This window comes from Camelus bactrianus, chromosome 6, assembly GCF_048773025.1.
Source record: "Camelus bactrianus isolate YW-2024 breed Bactrian camel chromosome 6, ASM4877302v1, whole genome shotgun sequence".
NCBI classification, from domain to species: domain Eukaryota; kingdom Metazoa; phylum Chordata; class Mammalia; order Artiodactyla; family Camelidae; genus Camelus; species Camelus bactrianus.
This window is the reverse complement of record NC_133544.1, coordinates 53681806-53706118: the sequence shown is the minus strand read 5'-3', so window position 1 is coordinate 53706118 and position 24313 is coordinate 53681806. Positions and strand designations below refer to the sequence as shown.

The following is a 24313-nucleotide window of genomic DNA, read 5'->3' as shown; positions in this document are numbered from 1 at the left end:
TTATATTATCCTCAGCTTGCCTCTTTCTCCTAGATGCTTATTATTAAGACCATAAAACTACCTTATTTGTAACTGATAATTCAAAAACTGATTCAACCTCATGCCAAAAAAAAAAAACCAAAACAGAGGCTGACAAGGGGAACTTCAGCTGGGTGTACAGTCAGGCTAATAGCCCAGGTCTATCACAGCCTCCTCCTCTTTTGCTTACTGGCAGGCCCATTCCAGGTGTAGTAATATGTGGGACAGTCTATGTGAGTAATGTGGCAGAGGCAAGAGGTCCCAGATCTAGATACAATGGTTTTTCTGGGAAGTGTGGGCAGAACTAAACAGAAAAGCATCACTCAGTGAAAGATATTCTGAATTTAACCAAACACATGCATGCACTCAACTCACAAAATAAAAATTAGAGGTGACAGTGTTTGTAATCTCAGGCTTCAAGCATTGCTACCAGAAATGAAAAGCCATTTGAAATCAATGACATATGCAATAAAGAAAAGATTTTCCAAATAAATCTTTCCGACTTGTGGTCAAACCATAACTCACTCATATATTAGATAACCTTTTGCTTTGTAATAATGATTTTAATTCATAAAGTCTTATAAACCAATGTAAATATGTGAGCAATCCCTCATGCTGCTATGACTTCAAGGGAACTTATAAAAATTAAGAAAAAATTCTAAAATTGTGTTCCACATAGCAAATCTTTCACTTTAACCTGGCTCAACAGCACTGATTCAAAGTATATAAAAAGAAAAAAGGGGGATGGACTAACAAAAGAATGGTCCAAAGTAGCACTGTTATTGGCTTATAATAACTTGGGCTCTGAAGTCAGAAGGACCACAGTTCAAATCTCAGCTGTGTGAACAATGACAAATTACTTAATCTCTTTGTGCCTAAGAGTCACCCTGTAAAACAGAGATATTATCTACCTCTTGGGTGCTACCAGGATTAAGAAAAAAATGCATGCAAAAATATTAAAAAGATACTTGACACAGAAAAATGCTCCAAATAATTAACAGTAACTACTTCTATATGTAACTATATCAATATTGTTAATAAAAGTTTTTTCAAAATAAAACTATTTTCCCACATGTAACAAAACATAAAATATAAAAACTATCCCGCTTTTTAAGAATGAGTCAAAGGAGGAAAATTATATATGTATAAGGATGTTCATTATCCTTGCCTCCTCCAACAATAAAATAAGTAACTACATATCAAGCAACAAATGACTGGTTAAGAAAATGATGGTACATACATATGGCATAATACTATGTGACTGTGTGTGTGGTGTGGTGCCCTTAAGTGAACCAGGTGTTCACCAAAGGGCAAACAATGATTACCTCTAGAGAGTGAGCTTTTGGGCAACTTTTTAAAAAAATTTTTCTTTGTTTGAATTTTACAATGAACATGTATCATTTCAATAAAAACTGAATAATTGCTCTTCTCATCTAAAAGGCCTCTCTTTTCATTCAATTAAACAAATATTTACAGAGTACCAATAGTATATAAGATACTATGTTAAGAAATGTAGGAAATAAAAAACAAGACAACCAGTATATATCTTTTAGGACCTCTCAATTCAGTGAGATAAACAGACATTTATATAAGTAATTTACAAATTAAGACAAATTTGACAAGATCTGTAACACAGGTACAAACACAGAATGAAAGCAAGCAAGCTGATAAGGAATATGGATATGTTGAAAAAAGAAGGTAGAACGTAAGGATAGATATGATTAACAATAGAAAAAGATGGCAAGAATTAGACACTCTAAAGAAAAGTTCAGAATGTGCTCGAGAGAGCAATTTGACAAAGCTAGGAGGTAGGATCCTACCCTGCAGGGTAGAGTTTAGGTTTGAGAAAGGGCTAGAAACGTAGGCAGGAAACTGACTGTACATGGCCTTGAATGCCAGGCTGCGGAATCAGGCATTTATACATTCAATCATTTATTTATTTATTCACTCACACATGCATAAATTCATTTATTCATACATGCACGCCAGTTTTCAATGATAGTGGTGGCGGGCGTTGAAGGAGGCCATCACATGCCCATTTTAGAAAGACCCACTATCAGAAGGGTCTTGTCAAGTATGATCAAAGATGTTTGAGATAAAGTGAAGGTCAAAGCCATTGTCGTCGTCATGATTATTACATAAAATATTATACTTATTTCTTCATTCAATAGAAGCATTTACATTATTGTCACAAATCCTGATCAAAGAAATGATTCCTCTAAAAATTACTACGTTCACATACACAATGAGAAAAGCCATAAAAATAAGTATTTTTTACCAAGTCTTTTTGTCCATTGATACTTGCACAACCATGAACCGATAAATGTTTAGAATTCGTTTACACATATCTGTGTGCTCATCCAGAAGATTTTTTATCTCATTTGCAGGTTCAAGAAGAAATATGTTTGAGGAGTTTATAATAAACACCTAAGATAAAAGAAATCATAAGCGATTCATTACAGAATTTCAATGGCAAATTTCTTACTCAAAGGTAAAAAAAAGTCTCGGGGAGATGGTAAAGCTCAAGTGGTAGAGTGTATACTTAGCATGCATGAAGTCCTGGGTTCAATCCCCAGTACTTCCTCTAAGAATAAATAAATAAGTAAACCTAACTACTTCCCTGACCAAAAAATAAACAAATAAAAATACAAAGGTAAAAAAACTCAAAATGCTGATCACTAGGTCACCTATAACAAAGCAAAAAGCATTAGACTATAGGTTAATTTTAACCCTGCTTCTACCACCAGCTTGGTATCTGAAATTTAAGCTCATTAAATCTATTTTTGTTTATCTAGACAAATATGAAGTTAATAGGAGACACCCAAAGAAAATAAACCAAATGAAGAATAGCATTTTTTAAACTGAGAGCTTTAATATAATAATCTGGTTGTTGCCATAAAATGAAAAGAACATAAAAAATAAAAATAGTTTAGGATAAAAGATGATACCTAAATCAAAAAGAATTTTCTGAATAAGGTGTTCAAAACCATCTATCCTCTATTTCCATGTTTATTGGCTATACGTTCATATCTGTTTTGGTAATAACAGACTGCATAAATAGCTTGTATATTACAGAACTACTAACGCAGATCAATCGATATGTATCTTTAATTAAGTTTATTATAATCAAATCATTAATTGTATTTTGTTACTGAGGACAAAGCTGTTATAATGGTGACAAAGTATGTGCAAAGGTTCTCAAAGACACTTTGGACGAACAGATCATTACATCTATTGTGACCCAGGACATTTATATCTTCTATACCCATAATTACCCATAATTGTGATTTAAATCCTCTGGCTAACCTTTGTAACAAAATACAGTTTGTAAAATCATGTAAGAAAAAGAACATTAAGCTAAATTTAAAATCAAGAAAAGCGCTGTCTCTGTAATTCTAGCAACACTGAAGAAGAAAAGTGAGAGGCACAAACAACAACAGAAATAAGGACATACCTGCATAGCCAGTGGAGAATTTTAAAATGCTAATTCAGTGGATAACTTTATACCAATAAAAAAGAAAATTTAATAAAATGGATTACTTTGTAAACAAAACATAAATTGCCAAAAATGACTCAAGAAGAAATAGATGTATACACCAATACATAAAAGAAAGTGAACTGGTAATCAAGGTATCCCTGATCCATCCCTACACACCAAGCCTAGACTGCTTTACAGGCGAAGTTTTGCCCAACCTTCCTAGAAGATGATCTCTATTTTACACAAGCTGTTTCAGAGACTAAAAAAGGAAGAAAAACTACCCAATTTATTTTTTTATAAAACTATAATCCAGTTATCGAAAACAGACAAGGACTATATAAGAAAAATAAGAGACCAGTATCACTTATGAACATGGACACAAAAATCTTGAAAAATAGTAGCAAATCAAACTGAGCAAAATATATACTTTATGACCAAACAGTATTTGCCCCAGAAATTTAAGGATGACTTGACACTGAGAAAAGTCTTAATAATATAACATACTCGATCAGTAGATTAAAATGGAAATAAGCAGATCATCACAATGTATACAGAAAAAGCATTTAACACTTACTCATTATTTTTTTAATTTAACAAACTAAGAAAAAAGGTAAAATTCCTTAATCTGAAAAAGAATATTTACCAAGAACTACAGCAAATGTTATAACAGCAACTGAACCTGAAAAGATCTGCCTGAACCTGAGAAATGTGGAAGTAGTGCAAAAAGCCAAGAACAAAGCAAGGGTACTCACTATCACCTTATTGTACTGGGGAACCTAGTAAGCAAAGGAAATGGCAGGGAATAGAGGATGAATACAAAGATGAATGAATTGATAAAGAAAAGGCAAAACTCAATTATGTAGCAACCTAGAAGAAAAACATTACAAACAAAAATAATAGCAAGTTTAAAGGACCTGAGTAAGAGCAGGCCTAGTGTATCTGAGGAACAACAAGGATAGAATGAAATGAGGAAGGGGAAAAGCAATGGGAGTTGATGCTGAGAAACAACCAGAGTATATGAAGCACAGCTTCTCATATTGTCAGTGGAGAGGGAACAGGTTTTTCCCCCAATCTTCTGCAGACCAATCCTATTGTAAAATACAATTAAAAATGAACAGGAAAAAGGAAATGAAAAAAGACATGCAAAATACAAACCCAAACTTTTCATCAGAATCAAGAGATATTAAATGACTTCGTTTCTCAACTCTCACTCTCTATTTTGTAATTACTTTGTGGGCCAGCACTAGTCTGTGGACCACACTCTGAGGAGCAATGATGTAGAGCCTTGATAGATCATTAGGAAGAATGCTTAATGATAATGAAAAGGGGAGTTGGAGCAGAAAAATGACATGATCTGACTTATATTTTACAGGGTCCCTCTGGCTATGATGAAAATATACCAGGATGATAGGTGGGCAAGACCACATGCAATTAAAAGTTTATTGCATTAGAAGTTTATTACATGTCATTATGCATTTGTCAAAACCCACAGAATGTACATCAAAAGTGAACCCTAATGTAAACTATAGACTTTGGTTGATAATAATGTGCCCCTGTTGGTTCATTGATTGTACCAAATATGTCACACTGATGAGGTATGCTGAGGGTACAGAAGTATGTATGTGTGAGTGGGGAAGGCTATGTGCGAACTCTCTATTTTCTGCTCAATTCTGTTGTGAACCTGAAACTGCTCTAAAAGAATAAAGTCTATTAAAAAAAAAAGAAGCTTATTGAAATAATTCAGATGAAAGATTATGGAAGCTTGAACAGAAAAGGCAGTGTGAGTGCTGAAGAGTAGTCAGATTCTACATACATTCTGAAAGTTGACAGGATTTGTCATCAAATTTGGTGTGAGATATAAAAGAAATATAGAAAACAAGATGGCCTGAGCAACTGGAAAACAAAGCTGCCAATAAATGAAATGATGAAAACTGCACGAAGAGCACATTTGTTGAATAAGATGAGAAACCAAGTTTTAGACATGTCAAGTTTGAGAAGTCCATTAGAAACCCAAGTGAAAATGCCAACTTGGCAATTTGAGTATGAGTTCAGGCCTCTTAAGAGTTTCAGACAAGAGGTCTCAGTCCATAGATAAAATGTACACGATGCAGCATACAGATGACACTTAAAGCCCTATAAATGGATGAGGTCAACAAGAGAATAAGTTAAAGCAGAAAAGAGAACCAAGAACTGATTCCTGGGCACTACAACATGAAAAGTTCAGAAATACATGGAAAAAAAAATCCGTTAAAAAAAAAAATCTGAGACGTGGCCAGTGAGTCAGGAGAAAAACAGGAGGGTATGCTATTCTGAAGGCCAAGTGAAGAAGGGTTTCAATAGGAAGGGAACGATCTACTCTGTAAAATGCTCCTGATAATTTTAGTAAAATTAGGATTGAAAAACACCTATCTGATTTAACACCGGAGAGGTCACATGTGGCCTTGAAAACATGATTTGGTGGGGGGTTATAGCTCAGTGGTAGAGAGCATGCCTAGCATGCATGAGGCCCTCGGTTCAATCCTCAGTACCTCCATTAAAAATTATTTTTAAAAATAGTATAATTTTTTAAATGTATAAAAATAATGGACTACAAATCAATAAAAGACATCCAACAGAATAACAGAAAAAGCATTTTAATAGGCAATTCATAGATGAGGAAAGATGCTCACTTTCAGTAGTGATGAAAGAAAAGAAAATTAAAACAGAGAAACACAGACTAAAAAAAAAAAAGAGATAACATTTCACATACATTAGGAGGAACAAAAATTAAAATCTGACCATACAAGTAATGAGGAAGATACAAGGAAATGAGAACTCACAAACACCACTGGAGGGAATGTAAATAATTATAACCATACTGAAGAACAATTTGGCAATAACAGCAAAGTAAAGCTGATAATGTACAAATGCTCCAACCAAGTAATTCCACTTCTATGTATATATCCTAGGGAAATTCTGCCACACGTGTCCCAAAACACAAATATAAGAATGTCAATGTAGCATTATTTGGAATACTGAGAAATTAGAAACAATCTAAAAAACCATCAAGAGAAAAATGAATAAATAAAATGTGAAATAACCATAAATTATAATACCACAAAATAGTTTAAAATGAATGAACTGTGACTATATATCAACAACAAATCTCAAAAATATAATGGTTAATGCAAAAAGTTAAGTTGCAGATGACAGTACACCATGACATAATTTCTATAAATTTTAAGATCGTCTAGAATAATAATATGTAATGTTTATCAATACATATATTATGAAGTGAAAGTTAAGGAAAAGACAAAATTAATATGGTATAACGATAACTGATAAATACGGCTGTTGAGTTTATAATATTTCAGTAATTACAATGAAATACTGAACTATGTACTTGAAATATTTAATAATTATTTTATTTTTAAAAATAAACAAAAAGGGATCTACCTGCAGAACTGCCTGGGCACCAGCTCGTATGTTTTGTTCTGTGGTTTCTTCAGAAGCATTATGAAGTACATCTTGGTAGGTGCCATTTTTTGCCCAAGTAGAATTTCGACCATGATCAGCAATATTGGTTCCATTTTCCTGAAGCAAAATATTTTCAAAAATATATATATATTTTTTTCAATGTCTCTCACATCTTTGTAGAAGTTATTCACACTGTGTGGCTCCTTTCTCATTTGTTACCTGCTCTTTCTTTTGTATTATACTACTTTCTCCCTGAAGCCTTCCTTGGGCAGACTTAGGTATTCCCTATTTCACACTATAGGACCATAGCAATAATACTGTTTTAAAATAATTACTTTGTATTCTTGTCTTCTTGCTAAACCAGTTATGTGAATGATGTCTTTTCATGTTTATCTCTCTAACACTGGTTCTCAATGTGGGCATTACGTATTTTAAGAAAGCACTCTGAAATTTGTGAGTGTTTTGTTGCCACACAAATTGAAACTACTACTGGGATTTAATGGGATAAGCAAGGTAGCACCAAACATACTACAAGGTGCATGACAGTCTGCACAGACACAAACTGTCCTGTATTTCACATGACTGTTGAATGTCTAACAGATACTATGTGAATAAGAAATCCATTTATAATTAATTATCTGAGTCTATAACTTAACTTTATTTTATAATTAACACTAAATTTTAAATGACATATATATATATATACTGAATGTATCAGAAATATAAATCAATGGTTATATCTTTTGTTTTCTGGCTTATGCCATCAACAAGAAATCAGATCTCTAATGGCAACACTGGTGAAGTATTTGAGTAACCAAGAGAACACACCTATACAATATACCTACATCACCCTACATTTGTAGCTTCTTTCCTTCCTGCCTTTTTCCCTTCTTCAGTTTGTTTCTTTAATTATATATGTAGACAGATTTATTATCTACCATTTCAATTTAAGGATAATAAATGACACAGGATAGGCTCAGTATTGAGCTATCAATTCATGACAAAAAAACTAGAGGAAAACAAATTATTTTGACTGATAGCTTTATTTTCTAGCTTGATGCAAAATTGGACATTTTTATTGGTGTGTAACAAATAAAACTGTGAATGTTATTTTATAATTGACATGGTTAATTTTATTTACTTCAATTATATTTCTTAGTTACATTTTCTCCCTTCCACAAGTAGGGGAGCATGCCATTATACATATATATCATATATACAAATTTATACATACATATTGATTCATTGAATCCCTATAGAACGTTGCCTGTTCATTCATATGTTAATATGATAAAATCCACTGATGAAGTTAAATTAACCAGCAAGGTGATTATCAAATCGCTCCCATCTGGATTTAGTAAGATATATGTCAGTGTCAGACTGCGACTTTTTGATGAGAACCTGACTAATGATGAGGGTTAAACCAAAAGCCAGAATATTCTGAATCCTTTCTTACAAATTTTGCACTAGAGCTGACTGCAGAATAAAAAGCTTTCTGACCTGTTAAGTGCTGGTCTGTGGTAAGAAATACTGAAGTTTTCTCACAGAGGAGAAAGGATGAGATAAGAGAGAATAGAAGTGAAATTTGGGTCCATGGTTCCATTTCTCCCTGAAGTCTAAATGCGTAAGACAGGCAAGGGAACTGTAGTTTGGTAATCACTCTAAGATGTATTTACTACAACACCCATTTTGATCTAGTACCACAGTTTTTAATATTATACCTTTTATAACAGCATCTAGTTTTGATCTAAACAATGACTTAAAGAATCAGAATACAACCTCTTTTAAAGTTGTAACACCAAAGAGCTTTGAGATAGGGTACTGAGGTAACTGTTACATTATGTAAATTGCAAAATACAGTTGACCCTTGAACAACACCAGGGTCAGGATCCCAATGTTCTGAGCAGTCGAAAATCTGCGTATAACTTAGAGTCGGCCCTCGGTATCCACGGTTCCTCTGTATCCCTGACTTCTCTGTATCTGCAGATTCAACCAACTGTGGACTGTGTGGTACTACAGTATTATAAAAATCCTTGTATAAATGGACCCAGACAGTTCAAAATCATGTTGTTCAAGAGTCAACTGTATACTGAAAGGTAGCTTTACCTTCCCATTTATCACAATACTGTGAAAAATCTATTCTATTAAATTTATACTAAAATACCTAAGTCTTATCATTTACCTCTTCTCTCTTTTCTCCCTCTTCCATCGAAGTATCATGGTCTGTGACATCGTCAATGCACGGTAAGTCTGAAGAAGAGGTTACAATTTCTTCAGGCTCTTGCATGAACAAAGGTTTTTCCTCTTGCTGGATCCATTCTTGATACACTTTTACCACTTTTCTCATAGCTGCTGCTTCACAAATTGGTAATAAAAATGCCTAGTGAAAAAAAAGAATAGAGAAAATGACACCTTTTATTTTGCCACAAACCATTAACATACACATTTCTAAGTTGTTACAAAATGTGAGACATAAATGATTCTTAAAGAGTTAAGGTCAACCAATTCGTTGTCAGAAAAAACTTCTGTCTCCAAATAATGTGTAAATACATTGAGGTAGAAATACTTTTGGTAGGTAGACACTGATTTCCAGTACAAGGAGCAAAGATTTGTTTCAATTGGACTATCTATCTCAAATGAACATATTCCTTGTAACTCCTAAAAGCTTAATATAAATACAACTTTTCATAATAAATCACATTTTTAAAAGTTATATTATTGGGTTTTTTTTTAAGATTACCACTGAAATAAATTTTAATCAGAAGATTTTAATTTAAAAATTATGCCTAAGAAGTCATAAAATACCATACAACAAGGGAATTTTGCTTTTCTAAGCATATTTCAAAACAGTTATAGCCTTCTTTCATTTTACATATACATATATATCCAAAGTTACATATGTTAAATAATAAGGCAAAATACTTAGAAAATGAAAAAGAATATCTTAGTTATTCTTTCCTTGAGGTACTTTCAGGGCTGCCTTAAGTTTTAACAAAAAGTAAACATTTTCCTCATCACAAAAGTACTACACTGCCACAGAAAACAATTTTTTTATACAACTCACACTTGTACAAATAAAGCAATAAAAAGACTCATACTCTCACTACCCAAAGTCTTTTGTTTGCACGTTGTTTGTGTTAACATTTTCACTGTACTTTTTATTTACAAATAGAAATGGAATTAAATTGACTTTAACTTTTCTTTTTACAACTACTAATTAATTTCACTCTCAAAATCACACACTTTATCTAAAATCTGCTACTCTCTAGTCTAACCAGTAGGTATATTTAATAATAATCTTGGGTTCAAATGACCTTATTATATCTGAGTGAAACTAGCCAAGAAAATCAGCTTCTTGAGATAAAGATGAAAAGTTCTTATAATAATAACAACAGAGTATTTAATGTTGGCTGGTAACCCTTTTACTTATTTTGCTATTGCTGATTCCCTAGCAAACTACATTACCTGCTACTTTCCTCCATCTAACAAACCCATTCCAAAGTTTTCATTCTCATATTCCAGCAGCTTAATGGTCAATGACATAATTTTGATCATCCCTGCCTGTTCTAAGACTATTTTACAGTTAAAGCAACAGCTCAGCATTCCTTAAAAAAGTTCAAATAAATTTTAAAAAGACTCACATAATCTCAAAAAAGTTCTATTCTCAGATACTGAAAAATTAACTTAAAAATTAGCATAGGAATTCTGTTTTTTTCTGCTTATTTTTGCTATGAATTAAAAACTGCTCTAAAAATAAAGTTTATTAATTTTAAAAATATTAGATCGAGAGCTAAGATATTCATTATTGTATAAACTGTCACCCTATATCCCAAGTGGCTAGATGAACGTATTCAAGACCAGAGTATATCACATTCATCCTACCACCCCCCAAATCTGATTTTGTCTACACACTAAATAAGGATCTTGAGGAAAGACTGGTATCAGTCATGGCTAAAAATCTGACACATAAAAAATACAGGGGGAGGTGGTGGTGGCAGGGTGATCAATCAGTGTAAAATAATTATGTTTAATATTAATATATAAAATATAAGTAATGAACCAGAAACAATAAAATTAACCAAGCAGACTGGCCAACTTCCAGAAACAGTTATAATTAAAAAGAAATTATCCAGAATGTAGCATAGAGAGACAAAGAGATTGAAAATATAAATGAGAGATTAGTAGACATATAAAGTGGGAAGGTCTAACATATATCTTTGTCAGAGTTCTAGAAAAGCAATAAAAAAATGGAAAGAGGCAATATTTAAAGAGATAATGGCTGGAAATTTTCCAGAACTGTCAAATTATATTAATTCATAAAGACAGTATGCCCAAGTATCCCCTGAAGAATAAATAAAAGGATATCTAGACCTGGATGTACCACAGTAAAATACAAAATGCTAAATATTTTAAAAAAGATATTAAAAAGGGCCAGAGGAAAGATAAACGACCTATTAAGCACTAGGAGTTCAACTGCTGGTTGATATCTCAACAGCGACAATGTAAAACAGAAAACAGTGGGAAAGTATCCAAGTATCTGAAATGTACTAGGTGAAAATAACTGTCAATCTAGAATTTCATGTCTAGTGGAAAAAATATTTCAAGAATGTGTGAAAAATAAAGACATTTCAGAGCAAAAACTTATAAATGTTTGACACCAATGGACATCCACTAAAGTAAATTCTAAATGATGAACTTCAAGCAGAGGAAAGTAATTCTAAATGGAGCTCTGAAAAGGAAGAAATTACAATCAAAAGAAGTGATGAATGTAACTACATGGAAATCAATATTGAATGCACAGAATAACAATACTGGAATTAAAACACAAACATGAAAAATAGAACTGGATTATTTGACAAAAATAATATGTAAGTTGGGAGGAGAAATTAGAGTAACAAGGTTCTACGATCCCCCTATTAATTAGGAAGAGGTAAAAAATAACAACTTTAGATTTGGAAAGTGAAGTATGTAAGTTAAAATTTATATAGTAATCACTAAAGGAAAAGGACTGAAGTACAACTTTCAAACCAAGTGATGAGAAGGATGCAGAATGAAAAAACATCAATTAAAAAGAAAGCAAAAAGAAAATAAGAGAAAAAAAGAAATACAGACATGATAAGAAAAAGAAATAGAATAAGACAGTATCAGTAAATCCAAATATATCAGTAATTATAATAAATATGCCTGTTATGACAAAGATTTTAAAAATTCAACCATATTTACAACAGATATAAAAATCTAATGGTATAAAAAGGCTGAGAATAAGATGATTAAAGAAATACACAAGGCTGATTCTAATAAAACGTGATAAAAATGTATGAAAAGTAGGTAAAATAGACTTAAAGCAAAAATATTTTCTACAGATGACAAGAGCCATAAATAAAAGGCTTAATTCACCAAAAAAATATAAAATTATAAGCATATATGTACTTAATCATATAGCTTCAAAATATACAAAGGAAAATTCATGGAATAGAAAGAAACAAATGGCCATCAGAATATAAGATTTTAACACATTTTTCTCCAAAACTGAGGCCACACTAACCAAAAATCTTAAGTAAGGATATATGCAATAACAAACTTGATTTAATATTTTACTAATCATGAACTCACCAGTAAAGAATACATTCTTTTCAAGAACATGGGACATTTATGAGGACTGGCTACATACTGATTATATAGACTGTATTCTCTGACCAAAATCATCTCATCAGAAATCTGAAGAAAAAAGAAAACTAGAAAATCTTGTATGTTTGGAAGATACACACTGCTAACTCGTAAGTCAAAAAAGGTATTAACGTGAAAATTAAAAAATATTTAGATGTGAATACTAACAAAAATGCTATATATCAGATTTTGTAGCTAAAACAGGTAAGAGGTAAATTAGTAGTCTCAAAAATACTTTTATGAGAAAAATACGAGGTTAATTAGTTAGCTAGGAAAAGAACCACCTAATAAAATCAAGAAAAGTAGAAAGAAATAACAAGGAGCAAAACTTAATTTAAAAAAAAAGAAACATAAAACACAGACGATCAGCAAAGCCAAAAGTTCATTCTTTGCAAAGACTAATAAAATTGACAGATCCCTGGTAAGAATCATCAAGAAACAAACAAGAAACAAACACTAACAAGAATGAAAAGGTGGAACATGAATATAAATGCTTCAGAGGTTAAAAAGATTATGAGAATGTATTTGAAAACACATGTAATGAACAAATTCCTAAAAAAATTAACATACTCCAGCTGACTCAAGAACTAGAAAACCTGAATAAGTCTATAAGCTTTAAATTTTTCCACAAGTATTCCCAACAATATTCATTAAATCTTTCCGTTCCCATTTGTCATATATTATGTCAACACAAACCTTAACCTTGGCAACTAAGAACCACTGCCAAAGCAAGAAAAAATGTTACAGCAAGTTTGTTTAACTTAGACAGAGCTAATGCCTCCCCGTGCCTTGTTTTATGTAATAAACATGTAGGAGATGAAGATCTGCTTTGTCTGGAGAGCTCCCTGGCATGTAAAGGCAGTCTGACACAGAATAAAGGGCACGGACATGGGAACCAGAAACTGGGTATTTTAGTCCTGGGTCTACTACTTACGTGCTATGAGACTTGAATGATCCCCTTCAGCTACAAAACTCAATGATGTTTACCTGCAAAAGTTTAAGTACCTTTGCTATTAAGAGCAAATGATTACTTTTCATAAGGTTTATTTCCCGACAAAATTTCTATGTAATTGAGAATGTACACCTAGGGAGTTCTAGCTATCTTTATGTGAAATAGCTTTTATTCATTTTCCTTCCCTCTCTTTATTTTATTCTCTAAATAATACCTGCCTTAAATAAATTTAATTTTAGAATGCCATACAGGGCAAAACTGAGCCTCTGAGGGAAGGATAAAAACAATGAAAACACCTCCTCTTATAAACCGCTTTTTATTGATTGAAGAGTGAAGGATATAGTAATTTTACCATAATTTATTAATCAAATGATAGGAAGAAAAGTTTCAAATCATAAACTGAGTAACTAAGAAAATTATTCTGATAAATGAAAGAATATTGGGGGAAGAAGGGGACAATTATTAAACTAAAGTTATCAGAAGCTAAAAAATATAAATAGAAAATATTAAAGTATAGATGTAATAAATTTTAAAACTAAATATGAACTTTAAAAACAATTCCATGAAGAATAAATTTTAAATAGCTAAAAATCAGTATATTCAATATTAAAGACAGAACTCTATATTACAAATTAAAAATACAAAGGTATTTTACCTGACGAAATATCTCTGTGACAAAGTTTACATTACTTCTTTTAGAAGAAAAAACTCTACGAACTATTTCAATGTCTGTGAGATGTTCTTCATCAATACTACAGAGACTAGAAGAGCTAGGTTCTCGTTCCGTGAGAGTGCTTGTGTTGGAATGAGACTGTTCTGGTTCTGCAGTTCTGTCTGCTTTATCAGCATTATCGTTTTTGTTTTCTTCTCTGGATACCAAACTAGCAGCTGCTCTCTAAAATAAAAACAAAAGGGGGAGAATATCATAATAATTTAACCTTAGTATTCTGTCTTTAAATAGCAAATACTGACAAAGCCCAAAGCATTCTATAAGTAACTTACAGTACTATTTAAAATCTAGGCATAGAGTTTCATTTAGAATTCACTCTAAATAATTAAGTGGCAATGAAATAACTCAGTATTTAGTGATATAGTGATACTCCCTAATCATCTATTCAATTAAGTTTATTTTTCAATATGTTTGCAGTACAAATAAGTTGTTAATTAAAACTGGATAAAATAATACAAATGGAGTCAGCTCAGATCTTCAGTAATAAATAAGTTAACACTGGGCTGTTCACTCAATAAAGTCTTAATGTGTAAAATCATCTCTATATCTCCATTTTACCTTAGACAAAAATTATACATGCAAAAACTTCTTAAAAAAAACAAAAAGAAAAATCAAGAAGAAAAAGTAGAAATGAAGCTAAAATAAAATAGAACTCTACACTCTATAATGCCTTATCAGTATTTTCACCATGACTGACCATGATGCCTAAGCTTAGGGAAAAAGTAAGTCTTAAGGTGGTAACAGAGAAATTACTACCATGGGATGATAGAAGTAGCCCTATTCTGTGGTGTGGTAAATTACTTTCTGGTAAGTTACTCGATTTTTGGTCCATTTTGTTACCTATAAAATAAAAAAGTTTAAGCAAAAATATGCCTTCACAATTTAAAAAAAACCTCTGATTTTTAATTAACGGAGTTCTGGGATAAGTAAAATAGTTTTGCTTCAGAGTTTCTACATTTAATAATCTTTGCAGAAAACCTGGAATAAAGTTTTTGGGAAAACACATCACATAATCTGCTACAGATAAATAAAAGGCTCGGGGGAATATTTAGTCAAATTTTCTAAATGCTAACGAACACACTTTATATCTCCAACTAATTTTTAAAGGATTTAAGAAGCTGCATATAAAACACACACATAAAATATTTTTAAAACTAAATGACAAAATGTGAGAAAAGGGAAATAAAAATAGCCTAAGAATACTGTATTTAGATGACTTCAGGAAAAAAAAGCACAATGAGAGAAAAGGAGAAAATGAAAAAAAAGTATGAAAAAGAGGGAAACCATTTAATTAAAAATAATTTTAAATACTAGTCCCTCCACTATGTAACTTTACATCATGTTTCTAGGTTCAGTGTTCTTGGTTTAAAAAGGGGAAATGAGATGGGGACAGGATTTTAAATCAGCATTCTGTGAATACCTAGAAATCTAAAAATTATTATGAAGGTCATTTGATTGCAAATTGTTTCTAATCACAAGAATTTGCACAATGCAGAATATTTTGATTTGTACAATTCAGGATATTTTTAGTACTGTACAATTAACATAAAGTATAGAAATAAGTTAGAAGTTGAGACACATATGACTGAAATTATCTTCTATATCTTACATACTTCATTTTTTTTTTACTAAGAAAACTATTGGTTCTATAATTGGTAAAATTTGGATTTATAAAATACATTTATACAAAGAAAATATCACTATATTTTTTGTTTGTTTATTTGTTTGTTTTTCACTATTACTTGTTTTAAGTGTGTTCTATAGCTAAGGCAACTGAAATCAAGTGGACAAATCTCTAAAGCTATTTCTAACTTTAACAAGTTCGCCCTATGTTTGTGTTACCTGAATATTCTTTGGCAAGACTTCACCTTCCATCCCAGGAATATGAGGTCCTGTATGCGGCTTTGGCTCAAGCCAGAATGAAACCAGCCAACGAATAACAATAACACGAGCCTTAATGAAAGGCTCCTTTGTACAATAGATTGCTTCATTGGTTTCAGCATCCTTCTTTATCATGACATAATGTGGCTTTGGTCTCATCTGTGGGATATCTATGCAAAATAAAAGGAAAACAAAAAACAAAAGTAAGAAAGGAATTATGCTCAGATAAATTTGTGTTTTAAAATACTTGAGAAAACACTGTGATAATATTCTAGTTTAAGAAATAGAATTAGTACATTTTAAAGTAGTTTGCTAGATATTAGCATGGAATCTAGAAGACTAAACCATATATGGCTGATATATGGAAATACATCTTTTTGCAAAATGCCATTAAAAGGTTCAATGAATCCTAAATACAAAGAAACTTCCTGAGTCATGTATAATTAATGAGAGCTCACTTCAATTAACCTAAGTCTGAGACACATATTTTGACATCATACAAAATATGAGAATTTTTACAGCAAAAATATTTTCAAAGCAAACATTGTTCTCAATGGTAAAGGTTTACTACTCTAATTTAAGTCACTTCTATAGCCCTAATGGCTATGCCTAAGCTTGTTAGTCGCCTAAACTTGGCAGAGCTTAAAACAGGAACATCTTGGTGCAAAAAGGACATTTCCACATACAGGCTTATCAATGTCTTCTATACATGGCAGAGGTATAATTCTAACCCAGGATTTTTCCTTGAGGCTATAGCTTTCAAGGTTCCAAAGGACATTTTGGCACAGTCACTAAATACTGAATGAGATATGATCAAAATATATGACAATTATTCATATAGAATTTGAACAAGACATACTGAATTGAACCCTTGAAGACCTTTAAAATTTTTTAAATATAGTTTAAGGAATATATGAAACATTAAAATTAAGTTGAATTTATAGTCACAAATATTTACGGTGGGCTAATTTCTCCAATAGGTAATATCCAGAGAATAAGTTTTTAAAAGCATTTCTTCACTCTTAATGAAAATTTTCTATTAATAAAATTCCACTTTCAGTATGAATGAAAGTGTATCTCCAATTAATCAATATAAATTAAATGTTACCAGTTTTCTGCAGGTAAAAAATGCCATCTTTACACTGAAGACTGTTTTATTCTTAGGTGTTATCTTTTAGAAAATTCCAAAGATTACATACCAAGTACAGGATGATATAAACTATTCTCCTTACAGATGTTTGGAAAAATATAAGGCAAGTAATATTTCTTAAAATGTGAAAACAAAAATGAAAATCCCCTTTCTTGGTTTTCTTTGTTCTTCCATTCTAAACTTTTTACCTAAAAATAAACAATTAGAATCATTTCAGAAGAAGAAATTATTAGCTGTTATAAACAAGCTTGTAAAGATTATTTCAGCAAATAAGCTAAACTGTTAACACTGTAAAGATACATATATATATCTAAATATGTATGTGTCTGTATAAATACTTATGTACCTTCAAAACTGATCTAATGTCATGCAAATGCATTATACAGTAGACCCTTGAATAACTCGTAGGTTTGGGTGCTAATAACCCTTCTCATCCAGTCGAAAATCCATGTATAACTTTACAATTGGCCCTTCATATCTGCAGGTTCAACCAACAATGGACTGTGTAGTACTGTAGTTTGTATTTATTGAAAACAATCTGTGTGTAAGTGGACCTATGTTGTTCAAGGGTCAACGGTTTATCTTTCAAAAATCTTAGAAGTGAAAATGTACTCTGAAAAACTGTCAAAGTTGACTTAAAACTCAGCTCTACTACTGACAAAGCTGCTAATGTTCTTTCCTTTTTCCCCTTCCTAAATAATTCAGCCTAAAAGTCACACAAAATAGTCGTATGTGAGAGGGAGGGGAGGAAGGAATGAAACAGTGGCAATCAAATGCAGGTAGTCAGAGCCTAACCATAGGAAGCACTGATGAAGGAGGTGCAACAGAGGCAGCAGCCCACTGGGGACTCAGAGCCTGAGAGGGGTAAGGATGGTGTCCACGAAGTACAGAGGGGAGTAGACAAGAGTAGGCAGAGCTGAAAAATGTAGGGTGTGAAAATTCTAGTAGGATGAAGAAGCTATCTAAGTAGGGGAATTGTAAAGGCCCAGAGTGGGCCATAGTGAGATACGACTATACGCTATCTTTAGAATGGCTAAAATTACACGCTGACCATACCAACTGTTGGTAAAGATGTGAAACAACTTTAAGTCTCATACATTGCTGGTGGAATATAAAAAGGTACAATCATTTGGAAACTAGCCTGGCAGTATCAAAAAGTCAATATATGCTTTCCATATAACCCAGCCATTCCACTACTAGGCTACTTACCCAAAGGAAAACAAAACTTATGTTCACACAGAACTTGTTTACCACCACTCATAGCAGTTTTATTTGTAACAGCCAAAAACTGGAAACAACTCACATGACCATCAAAAGGTGACTGGATAACAGGGGGAGAGTATAGCTTAAGTGCTCGCCTAGCATGCATAAGGTCCTGGGTTCAATCCCCAGTACCTCCTCTAAAAATTAAATAAATAAGTAAAACCTAATTACCTCCCCCGACAAAAGGTGACTAGAGAACAAATCATAGGATATACATACAATGAAAAGCTACTCAGCAATAAAAGGGACCAAACTACTGATACAGATAAAATATGATTTTTTAAATACTTATGCTAAAAAAAAGAGCCAGACCAAAAAAAAAAGATATTACCATATGATTCCATTTATATGAAAATATAGAAAATGCAAACTATAGTGAAAGAAATCAGATCAATGGCTGCCTTGAGATGGGATTGGGGGGCAGCTAGAAAAGGGTGAATTACCAAGGGATATGAGAACTTTTAAGGGTGATAGGTATGTTCATTATCTTGATTGCAGTGATGGTTTCATGGGTCTACACATGTAATAAATTTATCAAATTGTATTTTTCAAATATTACAGTTTACTGTATGTCAAATGTATCTCAATAAACCAGCAAAACAATTTTTAAAAACTATATGAAATACAAGTTTTGTTTATTTATTTTTTTTTTTAAGAAAAACTGGTAATAATGACAATAACAAAAACTACCCACTATGGAACACTTACTGTATGTCATATATTCTAACTTATTCTTTCTAAGTACTCTGCACTAGTAACTTAAGCCTCAAACATCAAAATGGGATAGGTATTATTTTTATCTCTATTTTAAGCACAGGGAGGTTAAGTAATTTGCCAAAGGTCACACTATTAGTAAACTACAGAATCAGGATTCAAACCCTGGCAATCTCATTCAGGGTCCAAATTAACTTTGTAATGTTTATTTCTGAGGTGTAGGGAATTTTTGTGTTTGGAACAGTTAATGAGAAATGAGTGTGTGCTAAAAGTGTTTTCATCAATCACTAGAGATGAATGGGTTACCTTATAAAACACATGTACCTAGAAATTTTAAGTACGTTTAAGTGTAAATTACATTCCTCCACTCCCCTAACCTCATCCCGAGCCCCACTTCCCCGCTGCTGTTTCTTGGCAGACTGATCCTTAAATCAAACAATTACTATTTTTCATTTAAAATATCATAACTGCTGATTATACATGAAAAGATTAGAAAGCAAACACAACTGGCTCACATTAGAAGGTTTATACATAAAGAATCTACTATAAAAATTTCTCTCTCCAGCTCCCTTTCTAAGAGGTTCATAATCCCTTCAATAATTTTCATTATGGGAAGAGCACACTAACATATTTTCAAAAGCAAAAATTTGTTACTCCTATTTCAGAAAAATAAGCAAATATTTACTATGACAGAATAATGGTAAGAGGGGGAAAAATGAACTACCCACAGAATAGTAAAGAGGGTGACATCAAAGAAAATAACACATACCTGAATTACTATGTATTTTAAAAGTGCTTCAAGAAAATAGCTTGTAAGATCTTCTTGTCCTTTATCTCCTGATTGTGGGGGGACAAGAGGAGTGATTTCCTCTATAGTGACTTGAGCTATCCAGAGACAAAAGAAAAGTTTAGTGTAATTACAAAACAAATAATACAATAATATGACCCAAATAAAATTTTAACTACAAAACAGATATGCAAAGATTATTGCTTGAAAATATCCTAATGACTGAAACTTGAAATAAATCTGAGGTGATCCTATAGCCCACCACAATGACCTAGGGCCAGGTACCAGACAACCAGAAACAACCTCTGTGCCCCAGAGCCTGGCTGAAATTATCCAAACTAGCCAGTTCTCAGCCTGCTAACCCTGCCTCACACATTCCCACCTGGAGAAACCACAATAAGGGCTCTTGCCCATGACCCCCAGCCATACCTCAAGCCCCTACCTCTGATTAACCCTGGTACTTCCTCATGTGGCCACTCTCCTTGGTGTGGCATGCTCCCTCCTCCTGGGACTGTGAGTAACAAACTGTTTTTTTAATGGCAATCATTTCCTGATCTGCTGGCCTCATTACTTCTGGATGATAAAACCTACATTTAATTTTTTAAATTTGTATTTATTTACTTTTTCATTGAAGTATAATTGACATACAACATTATATTACTTTCAGGCATACAACAAAATGACTCAACATTTATATGCACTGCGAAATAATCACCCCCAGTAAGTCTATTTACCATCTGTCACCATACAAAATTACAAAAAAATTTTTTCTTGTGATAAGAACTTGTAAGATATACTTTCTTAGCAACTTTCAAATTTGCAATACAATATTACTAACTACAGCCCCCATGCTGTACACTACATCCCATGGATTATTTACTTTAAGACTGGAAGTCTGTACCTCTTGATCTCCTTCACTCATTTCACCCACCCTCAATCCCCCTCTCAACCCCTCTCGGGCAACCACCAATCTTTTCTCTGTATTTGAGTTTGGTTTTATAAAACTTACATTTAAAAACATGGCCTTGGATTACCCAGTTAATAAATGTACAGACATTTAAAAATATACATTAACATACCTTCCCCAGAAAAAAATTAAATTAAAAAATATATAAACAAACCACATAGAAATTTTTTTCATAATGATGGAAAAAAATCGCATGAATCTTACTTTCTTTTTTTTTTTAGCCCCGTAGAAAGTAAAGCTTCAAAAAATTGGTTAAAGACTCCTAACTGTTCCTCTCCACAGAAATCTTTAGTAAAAGGTGAAAGATTTGTACGATCTGAAGAGAAACCAGAGTATGAATCTTACTTTCTTGAAGGTTGAGTGGAGGATTAATGAGATTATCTAAAGTTCGAGGTCCATGTTCAGATTGTGGTGCTGAAAATCCAGGGATTAAGCATGAAAACATCCAAAGCTGTTCTTTGCTACAGTTATTCTGAAGAGCTTGCAACCATAATAAGAAAAGACGAACACCTTCCCGCCTAATCTAAAATAAAATAAAATGAAAAATAGTATTTTATTTAAAATGGAAATATTTTCTTCCTTTCAAGGCCAAAATTCTCTAGATGATTACAGAATGACAGTTTGCAAAGAAGAAGAAAAGGAAGAAAGTATGGAGAGGGAGGAGAAGAGGGAAAGAGAAATACTATACCCATTACAATTTACTGGGCCTTCATTATTTATAAATCTAATTTTATGGATTTTGAACAAACGTACCTGCCTTCTAACTACTTAAAGCCATCAGGTAAGCTTTATGCTATAACTTCCACTTGTAAAAAGTCAGAATCATTTCCTACTTGTTTACTTCCCTCCTTCCTATCACCAGAAGTCTAATTCATAAAGCAAGGAGAGAGGATAGAATATAGCTCAAGTGGTTGAGCGTGTACTTCGCATGCACAAAGTCCTGGGTTCAAAGAATCCCAGTACCTCCTCTAAAAATAAATAAATACAATACCCCCCCAAACAAACAAACAAACAAACAAAAACAAAACAAAACAAAACAAGCAAGGAGAGAGGGCAATGACTGTTCCTTGCTATAATGGGCTTGGTAAAAGGAGGAATGGTCTTGGGGATCCTGGTACACTGCTAACTCAATGATCTTGTCCTTAAAAAGCTTATCTATCTAAAATTATCTCATTTATATAACTTGCTTCTAAGTTGCACAAAGCAGGAATTCTGGCCTATTACTGTATTCTAAGCAACTAGAACAATGCCCCATACGCAGAAGACAGTAAATATTTAAATCAATGAAGAGAACAGGAGAAAATAGAAGAAAATTCAAGTCTCCAAGCAAAATACAAAGTTCTTCACTAACCTAACCTTACTGGAAGCTTTAGATATTGCCCTTCCACAGCTTTGCAAACAGGCACCGCCAACACTATTCAACACTATTTAAACACTATTCAACTGCTGCCACCCTCATGGTTTAGTTAGAAACAAGATAAACATGTTGGAAGGCTTACTCCTTTGTACTGCTATACTGAAGCCTTGACACCAAAAGTACCTACAATATGAGATTTTTATTCAACCTACAGCAAGATGCCTTCGGACTGGGTAGCTTCTCTTACCATAGCACAATGAGATAATGAAAAAGGAAAAAAAAGAAAAGAAAAAAACAAAACCAAAAATTTTTAATAGATGCCCTACTTTCCTCTACATCTAACAATAGCTATGATAAAATGAAGAATAATTTGTTGAATGATTGAATGATTTTTGTCTTCTGGAGACCACAGAGCAAAGTAGAGTTGTCCCTCAGTATCTACGGGGTACTGATTCCAGGAACTCCCCCACCATGGATACCAAAATCAGTGGACGCTCAAGTCCCTTATATAAAACGCCTTGGATGTGGAATCCATGGATATGGAGGACTGATTGTATTTCTGCTGAATGAGTCAATGCAGCAGTAAAAGAACTAGTTTTTCAATAGCCTGGTCAACCTCATAAATACTGAGTATGTTGCTAGATTTTAAGTGAATTCACTTCAATTAAGGGAAGTGAAGATAATTCAAAATTCTTTAGGAAAAAGTTGATGAAGAAAGTGAACAAGCTGCCTGTATGCTTTACTCAGTTTTTTTAAAAGTCATAGAAAAAATATATAATTATATTATACCTTCAAGGAGTTTCCTGTGTGTAGTAGTTTCTTTAAAATCAATCCTGAAAAGAAAACATGATTTTAAACATTCATATCTACTTATTTGTTTCTAAATGTCAGAGTTCTCGGTCAGACTTGAAAACACTTTAAAACAAGTCCTTGGCAACCTCCAAGTTATTCTTGGTGACCTTAATATCCCTCTGGCCACAATCTTGGAACCAGAAGGGCATATAAAAAGTCACCTTTTCAACACATGGTTTATTGCAGTTAAACATGATTTATCCTATCAAAACAAACCCTAAACCCAAAATTGAATTTAAGACAACAATCTATATATTTAATCTCTTACTTAGACTAAGAATATCCTTAAATACTTTCCCCATCACTAATACAAATAAAAACCACTGTAGAAAATTTCCATTTAGTTAATCATGTGAGCATCTGTAACTTTAGTATTTCCTAAAAAAATTTCCATTGTGCTTATTATTTCAAAATATTCAAAACCATCTTTAATATTCCTTTTTCTTTTGAATTATACACTATTTCAAATCTACAAAAAAATGAAATAATATCCACAGACATCCAGAGGTCCACCATCTGGTCTGAACAAATCTAAACACAGTCCCATGTTTCTTATAATTTCAAATATTCATTTATTTACATTATCTGTTTTTTACATAATAGTACAAGTATCATTAAAGCCACCTTTAAACCCATACCAAATCATTTTCCTCCTTGTCTCCCCATAGGAAACCATAATCCAAATTTTGGTATTAATTATTTCCAAAAACATTTTATATTACTACTACTTATTTAGAAATCCATAAAATATTTAGAAATGGTTTCTATGTTTAAAACTTATACCAGTAACAAGAATTTCTTCCATAGCTATTTGTTCTAATACTGCATTTTTATTCTTTCTAGTAACATCAAGATTATAAGATATACTTATATATTTTATATATATAATGATCAAGTCTATGACTTTATTTGCATGTTTTGTCATACAAAAACTTAAGCTTTAATATTTCAACTGACTATGTTGATTTAGCTGCAATTCTCTTCCTTGTGTTTGAGCAAATTCAATCTCTCAAAACAATACTATGTAAAGCCCAGTCCTTA

At 32.4% G+C, this 24313-nt stretch overlaps 1 protein-coding gene and 1 non-coding gene across 11 annotated transcripts in view; both read right to left on the bottom strand.

The window, feature by feature from the left end:
- RALGAPA1 (Ral GTPase activating protein catalytic subunit alpha 1) overlaps positions 1–24313 on the bottom strand; it is a 204395-nt gene that overhangs the window by 136595 nt on the left and 43487 nt on the right. For 9 of the 10 annotated variants that reach the window (XM_010967048.3, XM_074365642.1, XM_074365640.1 and 6 more), the window contains exons 5-13: positions 23210–23253; positions 21409–21586; positions 20079–20194; positions 17382–17520; positions 16144–16352; positions 14227–14466; positions 9135–9332; positions 6932–7069; positions 2297–2445 (exon numbers count right to left, since the gene is read on the bottom strand). In XM_010967048.3, coding sequence (XP_010965350.3) covers positions 2297–2445; positions 6932–7069; positions 9135–9332; positions 14227–14466; positions 16144–16352; positions 17382–17520; positions 20079–20194; positions 21409–21586; positions 23210–23253 — 1411 coding nt within the window. The remainder of the gene's footprint in view (positions 1–2296; positions 2446–6931; positions 7070–9134; positions 9333–14226; positions 14467–16143; positions 16353–17381; positions 17521–20078; positions 20195–21408; positions 21587–23209; positions 23254–24313) is intronic. The other variant, XM_074365645.1, reaches the window with a different exon arrangement.
- On the bottom strand, positions 21283–21399 carry LOC123611858 (U5 spliceosomal RNA). The gene has a single exon (XR_006718955.1). It is a non-coding gene; the product is annotated as a U5 spliceosomal RNA (small nuclear RNA).